This window comes from Notamacropus eugenii, chromosome 5 (genome assembly GCF_028372415.1).
Source record: "Notamacropus eugenii isolate mMacEug1 chromosome 5, mMacEug1.pri_v2, whole genome shotgun sequence".
NCBI classification, from domain to species: domain Eukaryota; kingdom Metazoa; phylum Chordata; class Mammalia; order Diprotodontia; family Macropodidae; genus Notamacropus; species Notamacropus eugenii.
Window position 1 is genome coordinate 344,196,741 of NC_092876.1, and position 15,700 is coordinate 344,212,440.

At 39.6% G+C, this 15,700-nt stretch overlaps 1 protein-coding gene across 2 annotated transcripts in view; it reads left to right on the forward strand.

Annotated features, from left to right (window-relative positions):
• Positions 1–15,700, forward strand: part of LOC140506561 (solute carrier family 15 member 2-like) — a 105,616-nt gene that overhangs the window by 10,694 nt on the left and 79,222 nt on the right. For both annotated transcript variants that reach the window (XM_072613886.1, XM_072613887.1), the window contains exon 2: positions 10,107–10,194. In XM_072613886.1, the coding sequence (XP_072469987.1) occupies positions 10,107–10,194 (88 nt within the window). The remainder of the gene's footprint in view (positions 1–10,106; positions 10,195–15,700) is intronic.

A 15,700-nucleotide genomic window follows, 5' to 3' on the forward strand; every position in this document is an offset into this window, starting at 1 on the left:
GAAATTTTTGTGCCCAGAATCTAAGTAATAGAGTTTCCTCTTCACAACCACCTCGCCTGCAGTTCCACCAAGACAGCACTGGGAGCTGAGATTCAGATAAACTGCAGGGGCAGGGCCACCATTCAGTGTGAGATAAGGATCAGCTGCTCAGATCTCTCAGGAGTATTAGATGGAGGCAGTGCCTCTACATAGGGCTGAGGTAAGAGTCAGCTGCTCAGTGCCCCTAGGGGTTTTACAATCCAACAGTGGATACGGGCTGCTGTAGCAGCTACTGTGGAAGCTGCTCCTGCTGGCCAGATGTGGCTGGAGCTACGGGAAGGCAATTCTCCCTTCTTGGCCAGCTGAAAAAATCCTGTCACTGCCCTTTGGCACCTGTGGGTTGAGGGATCTGTGAACCACTGCTACTGTGACTGGGGATTCCACCTCTGAGGCCTACTCTCATCCTCCTCCCAAAGCTGCACCACTCAGCCAAGGCTGGGCTAGGCTCTGCTCCTTGTCCAGGCCAACAGATGTTTCCCATTGGCCTTCCAGGTCACTCTGGGCTGAAAATCTCTTCCACTCCGTTCTGTGGCTTCTGCTGCTCTAGAATTTGTCAAGAGTCTTTCTTTACAGGTATTTTATGGGCTGTGGGGTAAGAGCTACTATATGTGCATCTTTCTACTCTGCCATCTTGGCTCCGCCCTTCTCAAAATTTTTAAAAAATGAATGTTAAAAGTAAATAATTTTTTAAAAAAGAAATAGTAATGTTAAGAATGACAAAGTAAATATATCTATCAATGAAAGCCATATGAATCTTTTTTACTCGTATTCAGATTTTTAATCCTGATTCAGAAGTCAAATACATGTTTCTTTGTCTTCATTCTTTATCTTTTTCTATGCCTATATGTAGCAAGGGTTATTTTTTTTAATGTTTTGAAAAGTTTCTTCAAATCCTTCTCTTGTAGCCTTCTTAGTTTGTTTTATACTCTATTACAAAATCATGAGCTTGATATACCAATGTGTATTTATCCAATGTAGGCAGTATATATACAGGATAGCCATCATCAGCTGCTACAAAACCCCATAAGAGAAAACAACTACAACATTAAGTAAATATACACAGATAGATCGATTCCAGTCTTCCAGCTCCATATGACTGGCCATCCCCTCCTACACGTTCCAGAGGCATCTCAAACATAACATGTCCCAAAGAGAAATTAACTATCTTTCCTTTAAACCCATAACTCCTTCTAACTTTTCTATTTCTGTTAATGGCATAACCCAGGGGTGGGGAACCTTTGGTTTTGAGGCCACACTGTGGCCTTCTAGGTCCTTGGATATGGCTTTTTGACTAAGTCCAGGTTTTACAGAGCAAAATTTTATTAAGGGGATTTGTTCTGTGAAGTTTAGATTCAGTCAAAGGGCTGCACTTGAGGACCTAGAGGGCCACATGTGGCCTCAAGACTGAAGGTTCCCCACCCTGGCATAAGCAATCTTCTGGTCACTGTCAGGGGAGAAGGGGAGCTTACTAGCATCCCAACTTCCTAGACCAATCATTCCATCTTACCTTCTGAGATATCTTACAATTTCACCTCCATTTGTCATCTAGCCTGAGCATACCCTAGCCAATGGTACCTTCTCCCTCACCTCCCCTTGCAGTTTTCCATTAGGAGGTCTTGGAAGGAGTCCACCTTAAGGCCACATCCCTAGTGGTGATGATAACCTACCTGAACTCATTCCTCAAGGTTTAACAAACTCCCACACCACCACACCTTCCCTTTCCCTGTAATTTTGAACTCCAGGCTGTTATTATTCAAGCCCTATTCTCTATCTCCCACTGAACACTCCTTTATTCCCATCTGTCTCAACCTAACATCCATAAGATCTGACTCCAAAGCTCCCCACTGCTTCCATTTTGCATTCTGAAGTGCCTGCTCTGTAGAAAACAAACTTGTTTTCACTGTAGACCTTTTCTTTTCTCATTCCCTCCATCTTCTTGGACTCACTAAGACCTGACTTTCTTCTGATAATAAGACTTCCCTAGTCACACTTTTTTTCTTTTTTTAGCACTGGTTGCATTTTCACTAATACTAATGAAGTGGTGGAGTTGGAATACTCTGTTCCTCACTGCCAGTCTCAAGTTCTCCTTTGAGGTTCATTCAATCCTTTATTTATTACCCAATCAAGATTCTGCTATCTTTTGTTTACCAGCCTATAGGACACTGTCCTCCCTCAATGAGTTCAGTGCCTGGCTCATAATCTTTTTCTCCTCCTCAACTCCTTCTCTCATTCTATGGGACATCTCCCTTCAAATACCCCAAATTTTCAGTTACTCAAAGTATTAATTTCCCATTACCTACATCCCATCTCAGTTTCCTATTGAAATGGTCATATATCTGATCTTGCCATCTGTGTTCATGAATTTTAAAATTCCTTTATCTGATCATAATCTTTTGTCATTCCATCTTTCCCTGTGCTTTATAATCCTAGCTCAGTTCTTCCATTTTCACCACAACTTCTAATCCCTCCACCACTTATTTCTTTTCCCCATATTATCACTTCTGTATTGGCTATACTCTGCTCCCTTCCCTTCTTGATGCACTGGTGAACCAGTTCAACCCCAGAGTGTCCTCTTAACCCCAGTTTCTTAGTGTACTTTTTAGGCTATTAAAGCTTTAAAGTGTATACGAGTATGTGTGTGTGTGTGTGTGTGTGTGTGTGTGTGTGTGTGTGTGTGTGTGTGTGTATTAAAAATGTGATGTGTGGGTATATATATGCGTGTATATGTATATATATACAATATAAAAACTAGACTTCTGCTTTCATTAGTGTTAGGGAGCTCTTGATATGGAACTTCCTTTACTAGTGCAGATACATAAATAAGGATGATATATATATATATATATATATATATATATATATATATATATATATATGTATGTGTGTGTATGCATATACACATACACATATATACATATACATATTTGTGTGTCAGGGATTATATATACATACATATATACATATATATTTGCGTGTGTGGTCTTTGAAAGCCTAGGTTCTAATAACAGAAAAAGGAGGATAAAAATGTTTGTTTAAGCTAATTGTAAAAGATATACCCTGGTCAGGACAGATGATCTCTTTATGACATGCATATTAGCCTGTTGAATGAGTCAGGAAGTAAACAACAGAGTTGTTAAAAAGATGCCAACCTGTGTGGATAGAAGTTTCCCCAGCTGGCAAATTTGTTTCAATAAATTTGTTAGTCCGGTCCATAATCCCAAACACTGAATCCAGGACATAGATTCAAAAATGAACACAGCTGTGTATATACATGCATATAGATTGGTAGATAAAGCGTTTATTAATAAAAAGTTTTGCAAAGCACTTCACAAGATCTCATTTTCTTCACACAACAACCCTGGGAGGTAGGTGCCAATATTATCTCCATTTTATAGTTGAGGCAACTGAAGAAGTCAGAATAAGAGACTTGCCCAGAGTTTTAGGCTGGGTTTGAATTTAAGTCTTCTTGACTGCACTGAACCTAGCAGCCTCCCAGGAAATAAAAATATGAGGAAGCAAGACAATCTCATCCCCTCAAAGAATTACATTGGAATGAGGAAAGACAACCCATGAAAGGGAATTAGAACCGGTAGAACTGGGTGGGGTACAAGAAACCCAAGAGTGGATCTCTAAGGTTGCATGTGTATGGGGGAATGGAGAAGGGGTAGAGAGAGAAGGATGACAGCTTGAAACTGAGCAGCATGGTGAGGAAATGAGTGGAAGTGTTAGATGTGCATAATGAAGATGTAATTTATATAATTTCACTAACAGTCTAACTGATTTGTTGGCTTTCGTATGGGCCTCCTATGAAGGGCAACAGCTTTTTCCAGTTTTCCCAACAAAGACTGGGTTCACAGCAATGACATTTTCACGTCGCGGATGGGGGGGAAGGTGGAAGGTCTTGAGAAGGTGATGGAGTGAAGGTGCCTCCTCGCTTCCACGCACCTGCAAGTAAAGGGCCCTCAATCTCAGGAAACCTTCCTCCATTAGATACTTTTGGCAGTACAAACAGCCGGAGCAAAGTGGTTGCAGTGGTCCTGTCTGCCTGTCCTGCCCCCTTCCCCTGCCCGATGCTTTCTTACCCTCATCCCCACCTCCAGAGGCCCCATGAACTAGGCATCTGGCTTTGGGTGTGAAGCCCCTTTCAGTTTCTCAGAGGGTACACGACGTGGTAGCTGGCAGGAGAGGCAGGGCTGATATCCTGCGCAAACCTGAGGGCTGCCGACCACCCTCCCTGCCCCCCAGCCCTAATTCTGACCCTGGGCAATGGCTTTCAGGGTTTAAGCCTAGTGCAGTGTGTGGAGCCACACACTCCCCTGCCCTCCCCTCAGGAGGAGTGGAGGCCCCTAAAAAAGGATCGGTGAAGGAGGAGATTGATTGGCCCAGGAGAGGACAGGCAGCCACCTCTATCACTGTTCTCAGTGCCTGGGGAGGCCCATCCTTGTCTTCTGGTCGGCATGTAACCCAGCCCATCCCACAATCGCTGAGGCAGATGACAAGCAGCAAGCTCTTTAAACCTCGGTCTGTAAAGAGGTGAGAGCTTGGACCGGGTTGGACTGCAAAGTTCGAATTTGCTTCCAGGAAGCATTATCTGTCTTCATCTTGCTAGCTGGGAAGGAAAATCTGCATCTGACATGGGCCCAGGGCCAGAGATCCCCTGGAGCCCCAATATGTACCATCACCTCTGAAGTGTTAGCTACAGTGCACAAACAGCCCTCTCACTTGTGATTGGGCCTCCCAGCTAAGTTTGAGGAAGAGTTAGGTGTCTAGGGCTGCAGCTGGAGAAGTACACAGAAGACTGGGGGGTGGAGTGGGGGGAGGCAGCATCTGCCTGACCTAAGTTGGGCAGATAGGGAAACTTCTACCTTGTTGTGCCATTTGGAGGTTCTGTCCTTTGACTTCTCTCTTCCTGGGACATGCCAGACAGCTGGGCAAGTGGAAAGGAATGGGAGTGATCAAAGGGATAGGTTGATAGGTGGAAAAGGACATGGACCCAACCCTCTTTCCACATCAGTCATGTCCTAGGACCCCAAACTATCCTTGAACAGCCTAACTAGCATCTTAGTAAGAACTGACTGAAATGGGAAGTTATTCTATAAGTCTTCTCTTTCATAAACTCCTAGAAAAAGAACTCTGCTTCTCTACTTCCTCTCATCTCACTCCTTACCCCAACCATCAAATTTCACAGAAACTGGTCTTTATTATTTGTTAAATCCTATTTCGTTTTCTCAATTGTCATCTTTCTTGATCTCTCTGCAGGTTTTGACCTCCCTTTGTCTCTTGGAGATTTGCTCTACCCTTCATTTTGGGGACGTGGCTCTCTCCTGATTCTTCTCTTACCCAACTGACTTCTCATACTCTTATGGCATCCTCACCAAAAATCCAACCTTCTGTTGGTATCTATCAAAGGATATTCCTAGGCCAATCTCATCTGGTTACACTATCTCTTGATGATTTTATCATTTCTCATGACTCCCAAGTATTTATGATCAAAGAAAGGAACGGGAAGTAAAATGGACAGTTTTGATTACATGAAATTAAAAAGATTTTAGACAATAAAAGTAACAGCCAAAATTAGAAGGAAAACAGGACACTGGGTAAAAAATTTTAGAGCAAATTTCTCTGATAAAGACTTCATTTCTCAAATGTATAGGGAACAGAACTGAGCTAAATTTATAACAATCAAGCCATTTCCCCATTTGAAACACAGAGTTTTCAGAAGAAGAAATCAAAGCTATCAATATACACATAAAAATGCTCTAAATCACATTTCTAGATTAGAAAAATTTTTAGTTTAGAAGAATAGAAATTAAAACAACTCTGAGATACTACCTCACATTTCTCAAATTGGCTAACATGACAGAAAAGGAAAATGACATGCTGGAAGGGATGTGGAAAAATTGGAACATTAATATACTGATGGTGGAGTTGTGAACTGGATTAGCTATTCTGGAGAACAATTTGGAATTCTTCCTAAAGACCTGTAAAACTCTATATACCTTTTAACTCAGCAATACCACTACTGTATCCCAAAGAGATCAAAGAAAAGGGAAAAGGATCTATGTGTACAAAAATAGCATTGCTCTTATTGTAGTAGGAAAGAATTGAAAACTGAGGGGATAGCCATCAATTGGGGGATAGTTGAACAAGTTGTGGCATATGATCGTGATGGAATATTCTTGTACTATAATAAATGATGAGCAGGATGGTCTCAGAAAAACCTGGGAAGACTTAAATGAACTGATGCAAAGTGAAGTAAGAACAAGAACATTGTACACAATAACAGCAATATTTTAAGGCTGATAAACTCTGAAAGACTTAACTACTCTTAAGACAATGATCCAAGATAATTCCAAAGGAGTCATGATGAAAAATGCTATCCATCTCCAGGGAGAGAACTGGTAAACTCTTGAATGTAGATTAATGCATATTTTTTTACTTTTTTAATTTTTCATGTGTGTGTATGTGTATGTGTTTATGTTTTACAATATGGCTAATATGGAAATATATTTTGTATGATTTCACATGTATACTCAATATCTTATTACTTACTTGCCTTTTCAATGGGTGGAGAAGGGCTTGAGAGAAAGAGAGAATTTGGAACTCAAATTTTTCAAAAATGAATGTTAAAATTTTTTTGACTAATTATAAATTATTTACTGAAATAAAAAATATTTTTAAAAAGAAAGACAATGACTCCCATGTCTTTATAGCCATCTATGATTTCTTTTACTTTAGTTCCAGTTCTACATTATCAACTAATTATTAGATATTTCCAACTAGATGTCTCAGGAAGATCTCAAATTTAACATGTCTAGAAAGGACCTCATTATCTTCTGTCCTAAACCCCACTCCTCCTTCATACTGTCCTATTTCTTTTGGGGGAAATACTTTTTTCCTAGTGTCATAGGTTCATGACCTCAGCAGCATCCTCAACTTTTCCTTCTTCTTCATTCCCTACATCAAGTCAGCTGCCAAATCTTTTTAATTCTATCTCCACAACATATCTTACATCTGTCCCCTTTTCTCCTTTAATAGAGTCATCATCAGTGTATTACCTCTTGACTACACTATTGCAACAATATTCTACATGGATTTTCCAACTTTCCTTTGTAATTCATTATCCACATAGCTGGCAAAATAATCTTCTTATAGCACAAGTCTGGCCATGTCCCTTCCCCTGCTCAGTAATTTTCAGTGGCTCACTATTGCTCTTGAATAACATTTAAATCCTTTGGTATTTAAAGCCCTTTTCATTATGACTCTATACTACCTTTCCAGGCTTACTTGACATTATTCTTCTTCATGTACTCAATAATACATTCACACTGTCCTACTTCCTTTTTTCCCCCCAAACTCAATTTTCCATTTCTTGCTCCCATGTTTGGAATTCATTCTCTTCACTTCTGGACTAGAATCTTTAATTTTCATTAAGGTTCAACTAAAAAGGCCATTCTTTGCCTCATTTCTTACCTAACTTTTAACTACTGAATGGGTGTTGCCTCAAACTGAGACCTGAGAATGACCTAAGCTTAAAAAGGGGAAGGTCTCCTACTGCATCCTGTGCCATCTCCAGTGGTCCTGATCTATATCTTGCCACTAGACACAGATGGCTCCAGAGGAGAAAGTGAGGCCCTCCCTCACTTAAATCTAATTCACTTGCAAATCATGGCATCATCTTCCTGAGGTCATGGTCCTCTTTGACAACAAGGGACAAACAACACAAAATAAAAGCTCGTTTGTATGGCATTTAAAGACCTTCACACTCTCACTCTGGCTTCTAGACTTAATTTATTGCGTTATCTTATTTTACATATTTATCCTTTCACACATGCTACATGTCTGCTAATTGACTCTGTTTGCCAGTGCAACCTATTTCTTCTCTGAACTTAATATTCCATCTCATAGCTAGGTGGCACAGTGGATAGAGTACTGGGCTTGGAGTCAGGATGAACTGAGTTTAAATACTGCCTCAAGACAATAACTGTATGACCCAGGACAAGTCACTTAACTTTTGTCTATCTTAGTTTTCTAAACTATACAATGCAAATGATAATAACACCTACCTCTCCTAGTTATCATGAGGATCACATAAGAGAATATTTGTAAAAAAAACAGTTAGTAGTGCTTGGCACATAGTGGGTACCTAATAAATGCTTGTTTCCTTCCTCTCCTCTCTCTGTTTGCACAGACTGTCCAGGGTGCCTGGAATATACTCCTTTCTCAACTTACTTCTTCCTTTAAGTCTTACCTCTAGTGCCTCCTCTATGGCAAGTCTTTCTTGATTCCCATGGTTGTAAATGTTCTCTCCCTCCTCAAATTATCTTTCATTTACTTTTCTGTGTAATGATTATATCCTTCTACTAGAATGTAAGTTCCCCAATGGTACAGACAGTTGCTTTTCACTTTGATTTGTGTGGAAAATGACTAAAATTGTGGCTTGCACATTGTATTTAATGTTTGTTGATTTTTTTGTAATATAGCATTTTATTTTTCCAATTACATATAAAGAGAGTTTTTAACATTCATTTTTTTTGTAAGGTTTGAGTTCTAAAATTTTCACCCTCTTTTCTTCTCTCCCCTTTTCCCTCTCCATATAGGTTACAAATGTGCAATCATGTTAAATATATTTCCACACTGGCTGCTGTCCTTTGTTCTCAAAGAGGACCAAGACAATTTAACTGTGTTAGAGTCAAGTTACAGTGCGTCTGACTGTGGCTGATCTGACCAATATGAGCTCGAAATGTTCTACCACAGGTTGGGCACAAATAGTCCATGTGAACATTTGGGATGGATACTCCAAATTCGCACATCTTGAGTTTCTTTTGAGCTATATATGTCCATATTAGTCATGTTGTGAAAGAAGAAACAGAACAAAAGGGAAAAACCATGAAAAAAACAACAACAAAAAAGTGAAAATAGTATGCTTTGATATGCTTTGACTCCATAGTTCTTTCTCTGGATGTGGATAGTATTTTCTGTCATGAGTCTTTTGGAATTGTCTTACATCATTGTATTGCTGAGAAGAGTTAAGTCTAACATAGTTGATCATCAAACAATGTTGCTGTTACTGTGTATAGTGTTCTCCTGGTTCTACTCACTTCAATTTTAGAGTGCATTCAGAGATGAATGGTATCCATAAGAAGGAAAAGACAGTTGCCCTGAACTCTGCTTTGGTCAGACCACAGCTGGAGTACTGTGTTCAGTTCCGGGTGCCATACTTTAGGGAGGATGTTGTCAAGTTGGAGTGCCTCCAACTGAATGTAGTCAGTATGGTGAAGGGACTAAAAACCATGCCATATGAGGAACAATACAAGGAAGTAGGGATATTTAACTTGGAGAAGAAAATACCTGGAGGGAACATGATCTTCAAATATTTGAAAGGCTGTCATGTGGAAGAGATTAAACTTATTTTGCTTGGCTCCAAAGGACTGAACTAGAAAGAATGGGTGAACATTTCAGAGACAAATTTAAGCTTAAATATTAATAAGCTGTATATTTAATAAGTATGTATAATTAATAAGTTTTATATTATTAACTACATACAATTATATATTTAACCTTAATATAAGGCAAAACACCTCCTAACAATTAGAAAGTGGAATGGGCTCCCTTGGGAGACAGTGGCAGTCCTTTCACTGGAGATCTTCAAATAACACCTGGATAACCATTTGGTATTGAATTGGAGATTACTGTTCAGGGATGGGCTGCCCTACATGACTTCTGAGCACTCTTCCAACTCTAAGATTCTATGATCGTGTAGGATTGAAGATAAAATCTGAAGATCCTTACTATTACCTCTGTATGTCTACTACCCAGAGAAATCATCATACTCAATACTTTTGTAAAAGGAAAAAAAAAAACATCAATTAGTGTATTTTCAAAATTCCATCACAATCTCATTTATCAAACATGGCAGACTTTGAAGTGATGCCAGGATTTTCAAGCGGGGATGTGTTGTAATCAGTTTGAAACACTGAACTATAGTCAATAGAGAGGTATTGAAGTGAAAAGAATTCCTGTAATTTCCCCGAACCTCTCACTTTTTGTCCTTTTGTTTTCTGTAGAAAATCTCTGACACCAACTACCCGCTGAACATCGTCTTCATCTTGATTAACGAGTTCTGTGAACGTTTCTCTACTGGTGGCACAACAGGTACCCCTCTTAAGGAAAGATAGGCTATTTTAGGATCCTCATCAAAACCTCTTTAACATTATTTCCTCTCTGGTAATGGGCCAGTTCTTCCATTCTTACCATGAGATTCCTTCCCTATGGGAATGGCTCATGGAAGGCTATGCCTTCCCTCCATCTACTGAGGAGCCAGACAAATACTTCTAAGACTTTACATTTTCTTTTAAGCTTATGTCAGTTAGCTCTGCCAATTCATTCATGGCAGTTAGGTGGTACAGTGGATAAAATGCTAGCCCCAGAATCAGGAGGAGCTTTCTTCCACCTAACAGCCCTTCAAATATTTGAATAAAATATCATGTTCCCTCGAAGCATTCTCTTCTCTAAGTGAAATATCCCTAGTTCCTGTATTGTTCCTCATATGGCATGGGTTTTAGTCCCTTCACCATACTGACCACATTCAAATAATATCCTTCCTAAATCAGACTCAGATCTTTACTAACTGTGTGACCCTGGGCAAGTCATTTAACCCCTGTTTGTCTCGGTTCCTTCAGCTGTAAAATGGGGATAGTAATAACATCTACCTCCTAGGGTTATTGTGAGGATCAAATGATATGATTGTAAAGCACAATGCTTGGACAAGTCACTTAAAATTGTTTGCCTCAGTTTCCTCATCTGTAAAATGAGCTGGAGAGAGAAATGGCAAATCAACCCAGTATCTTTGCCAAGAAAACCTCAAAAGGGGTCACAAAGAGTCAGATACAACTGAAACAACTGAACAACAAATTACCTTGAAGGTCAAAGGCCTAAAAGAGATCAGGTTGTGCACATTTGAATAAAATTGAAATTCCATCTTTTTTTCTATAGTACTTCCTATTCCTTTGATTCATTTTTCCTCCTTTTCTTCCCCCTCCTGATAAGTTACAGACAAATTATTGTGTGCCAGTTCACTTTAAGAACATACTTCTCTTCTCAATAAATAAAAGCATCGTTATATAAATTTGTCAAGTCTAGGGATTCCCAGATGGATTTGGAGAAATCTAAATCCCAAAAGACTTAAATTAAGTATCCTTATCTCTGATAGGAAAATCGGTATCAATCAACCAGCAAGCACTGATTAAGAAAAATATAACATGAAACTGTGCCTACTCTCAAATAGTTGGCATTTTATAGGGAAAAGCAACATGTATGATGACATTATAAAATGTAAAACTAACCAGAAACCAGAAAAATAAAAAGTTATAATGAGAAGTAGAACAGCATATTAGAGGGAAAGACCTGTACTGAAGCCCTGCCTGACACATGCTAGCTATGTCACACTGGACAGCTCACATAACTCTTGTAAATTTGAGCCAATCCCTCTAAAATGATAGTTGATATCTTGACTTGCAAGTGAAACAATAACCACAATCTAAAATGATAAATATCAGCTGAATTGCTGATTTACCTTCAATTCCCTGTAGCAAAGAAATCAAAGAATTACAGATTTGGAACCAAAATGACATTAGGGCCCATCCAGGTCAGCCCTTTCGTTTTAAATGGGACTATAGTGTGGGGTGGTAGATAAAGCTTTGGACTTGGAATCAGGAAGATCCTGTCCTGAATCAGTCCTCAAATATGTCTTAAACTGTGTGACCTTAGACAAGTCACTTGATCTCACTGAGCCTCAGTTTCCCCATCTGGAAAATGGGGATAATAGCATCTACTACCCAGAGCTGTTTTAAGCACTGATTGAGATATATAAAGCACTTTGTAAACCTCAGGTTTATACAAATATATATAAGCTATCATCATCATCATCGTCATCATCTTCGAGTGAACAATGCACTGGACCTAAGATTTGGACCTTTGGGTAACTTTTGTGTCCCTCAGCTAGTTTGTGTCAGAGGCAGGACTTTAACTATACCTTTGAACCCAGCCTCACTTACTACCCCCCCTTCCCCAATACCAAATCCGGTACTCTTTCTACCACTATACTATGCTGCTTTTAGACCAAAAAAAAAAAAAGGCACATTTTATTTTGGTTTTATTAGTACCAGAATAACCACAAAAACCTTCTATGAGAGAGGTCCTTGTAGGAGAAATATGGCTGTCCTTTACAAATGAATATGATATCACTGAACAAACATAAATAACATTGCTAGGCTCTGGAGCTTTTTATTGTTGCCATTTTTTTAGGAGTGGTAGTAAAATCACAGGGCAGCTAGGTAGCAGAGTGGGTAGAGTGCTGGGCCTGAAGTTAGGAAGACTCATCTTCCTGAGTTCAAATCTGGCCTCAAACACTTCCTAGTTGCGTGATCCTGGACAAGTCACTTCAGTTTCCTCGTTTGTAAAATGAGCTGAAGAAGGAAATGGCAAACCCCACATGGGGTTACAAGGAGTTGGACCCGACTGAGCAGTAGAATAGCAATGAAGTGACACATATCTACCTTTTGATTCTCCAGGTGTCCCTCATGACCAGAGGATGGGCATTTTGAAGTCAGATGATCAAGTCTGGGCGTAGTGTGTGGCTTAGGAACAGGTCCAATTCTCAGAGTGAGCTAAAGGAGAGAAAGTAGAGAAGTTCACGTTCAACTCCTGGTGTCCATGCTGAACACAGCAGTTAGGTGCATAGTGGAAAGATGGCGGAAAGAGAGAGCAAACAGCTCCACTGCTCCTTTAAAAAGGCAGGCAGTCCATCCAGGAACCTGCCCCCACCCACAAGCCAGGAGGCTTTGGCAAACGAGGCATGCTCGAAAGTCAGGTTACAGATATAATAATGCAGTGAATCTGTGCAGCGTCTTCATAACTCAGCAGTAAAACAATAATACATTTAACTCCTTTGAATTCTAGTTTCATCATTGGTAAAATGAGAAAAGAGGATTAAATGATCTCTGAATTCCTCTCCATCTTTGAGCCTATGAGTCTAATGAGTCTATACTTAAAGTGTTTAAAATTCAATCACAAAATCCATGTATTTTTTATGGTTTCCTGTACTTAGATCAAATGATGCCATTGTTAAAAAGTTAGCTGAAACTCAGGCCAATTCAGTAAGCATTTCCCCTATGCTAAATACTCTGTGTTTAGGATAAAGACTAATTTTTTTTTTTTGAGAAAGAAAATAGTTCCCTCACTCAACTAGCTTAAATATCTATTGGCATATTAAAACATGCAAAGAGATAAGTTTATATGAGATAATTTGTAGAGGGAGAGAGAATACTAACCTAGAGAAGGTTCAAGAAAAATCTCCTGAGGGATGCCCCTCAATTGGAGATTGGCTGAACAAGGTGTGTATATGAATGTAATGGAATACTATTGGGCTATAAGAAATGATGAACAGGAAGACTTCAGAGAGGCCTGGAAGGACTTATATGATCTGATGCTGAGCGAAAGGAGCAGAACCAGGAGAACTTTGTACACAATTCATAGCCACATTATACAATGACTGACTGATAGACTTAGCTCTTTTCAACAATGTAGGGACCTAAAACAACTCCAAAAGACTTATGATGGGAAATGCCATCCATCTCCAGGGAAAGAAATATGGAATCTGGATGCAGATTGAAGCTTATTCATTCTCTTTTTTGTTTTGTTTTGTTTTTTCTTTCTCATGGTTCCTCCCATTTGTTCTAATTCTTCTAATGTGAAAATATGTTTTATAAGAATGTACATAGAGACACTATATCAGATTGCATTGTCTATATTGTCTTGGAGAGAGGAAGGGAAGGGAGGCAGAGAAAATTTAAAACTTATGAAAGTGAATGTTGAAAACTAAAAATAAATTAATTTATATTAAAAAAGAAAAGAAAAAAAAACCTCCTGAAGGAGGCAGCTATGAAGGAAGGCAGAGATTCTAAGAGGTGGAGGTCAGAAAGGAGTATCTATGGAAAATCCTAAGCAAAAGACTGGAGCCAGAAGGTGAAATACTGAGCCAAGAGAACATCAAGTAAGTTAGTTGGACTGGAAAAGTGAGTAAAGAGGAATAATGGTAAGTAAGACTGAGAAGTGGGCTAGTGTAGAAGGAATCTTGTTATTCAGTTATGTCCAACTCTTCATGACACATTTGGGGTCTTCTTGGCAGATAATGGAAATGGTTTGCCATTTCCTTCTCCAGCTCATTTTACAGATGAGGAAACTGAGGCAGACAGGGTGAAGTGACTTGCCCATGGTCACACAGTTAGGGAGTATCTGAGACTAGATTTGAACTTAGGTCTTCCTGGTTCCAGACCCAGCTCTACCTTCTGCTCAACTTCACTACCACTTTCATTCAGGTTGCCATGTCAGAGTATAGAGAGGAAGGAAGAGAGAAAGTTGTTTTTCACTGGAGGGGTAAGGCTACCCAGCTTCCCTAGAAGGAATCTTAGGGTCATTTATTTTAAGTCCTTCATTTAACAGATGAGACTAAGGTTCAGATAGATTAAATGACCTTCAAAGGGTTATATAGCTCTTGTCTTACTGCATTAGTTTTCTAACATTTAGCATTAAAGAGAATGCACATTTCAATACTGGATAGAACACAGGATACATATAAGGAAGGCAAAAGGAGGTGCTCTGGGTAACATTATATTTGTTCTGTTAGTTAGCTGCAGCAAGAAACTTGTGACACCCCAGGACCACCATAAGAGTGCTGGGCTTATCAGTTAATCAATTAACATAATTTAAGTGTTAACCATGTGGCAGACACTGTGCTAAGTGCTAGAGTTACAGAGATAAAAGATCATGTTCCCTCAAGGAGTTTACAATCTAGTGGGGGTGGAGGGGAGAAAAACAGCACCAAAGCTGATGACCCTCCTTAAATGGAGGTTTTGGGAAGACCTTATCACTCTGCCCTCCAAACAGCAATCAGAGAAGCAGAGGGCACTGGTGAGGTGTAGAGTACCAAGGCTGACTGAATCTTGCAGCACAATGAGATTTCTGATGAGGAGATTCTTGGGCCATGGTGGAAAAGTCCCGGGGAAGTGCAGCTGGGTGACAAATGAAAAGTACTGGGACAGGGAGGTGGAGGAAAGAAAAAGGAGACAATAAGTAAAAGGGTGCAAAAGATTAGAATCGGACATAGAGATACAGTAATACCAAAGATGAACTTTGCTTATTTCAAAATGTCATCTATATCTGGCCCTACTCCTCCAGTCAGAAACATACTCTCTCTTTCTTCTTTCCTCTCCATCCTCTGACCTGGTAGTCTGAATAATGAAGGTATCTAGTGGCTCAACCTGGAGTCAAGAAGATCTGAGTTCAAATCTGACCTTGAACACTTACTGGCTATATGACCCGGGGCAAGTCACCTAACCCTTGTTTGTTTCAGTTTCTTCAGCTGTAGAATAGGAATAACAATAACCCCTACCTCTCAGGGTTGTGAGGGTCAAATGAGATAATACTTAGCACAGTGCCTGGAACACAGTGAGCACTATATAAATGTTAGCTAACTGTTATTAAGAGGGGTAGAGACGGGGGCTAGATGCTTAGAAGGGAAAGGCCAGGACTGATCATATGCAAACAATTATCTCCATGTGATTTTATTTTAACAATAACTTTTAGGGAATTAAGACAATTT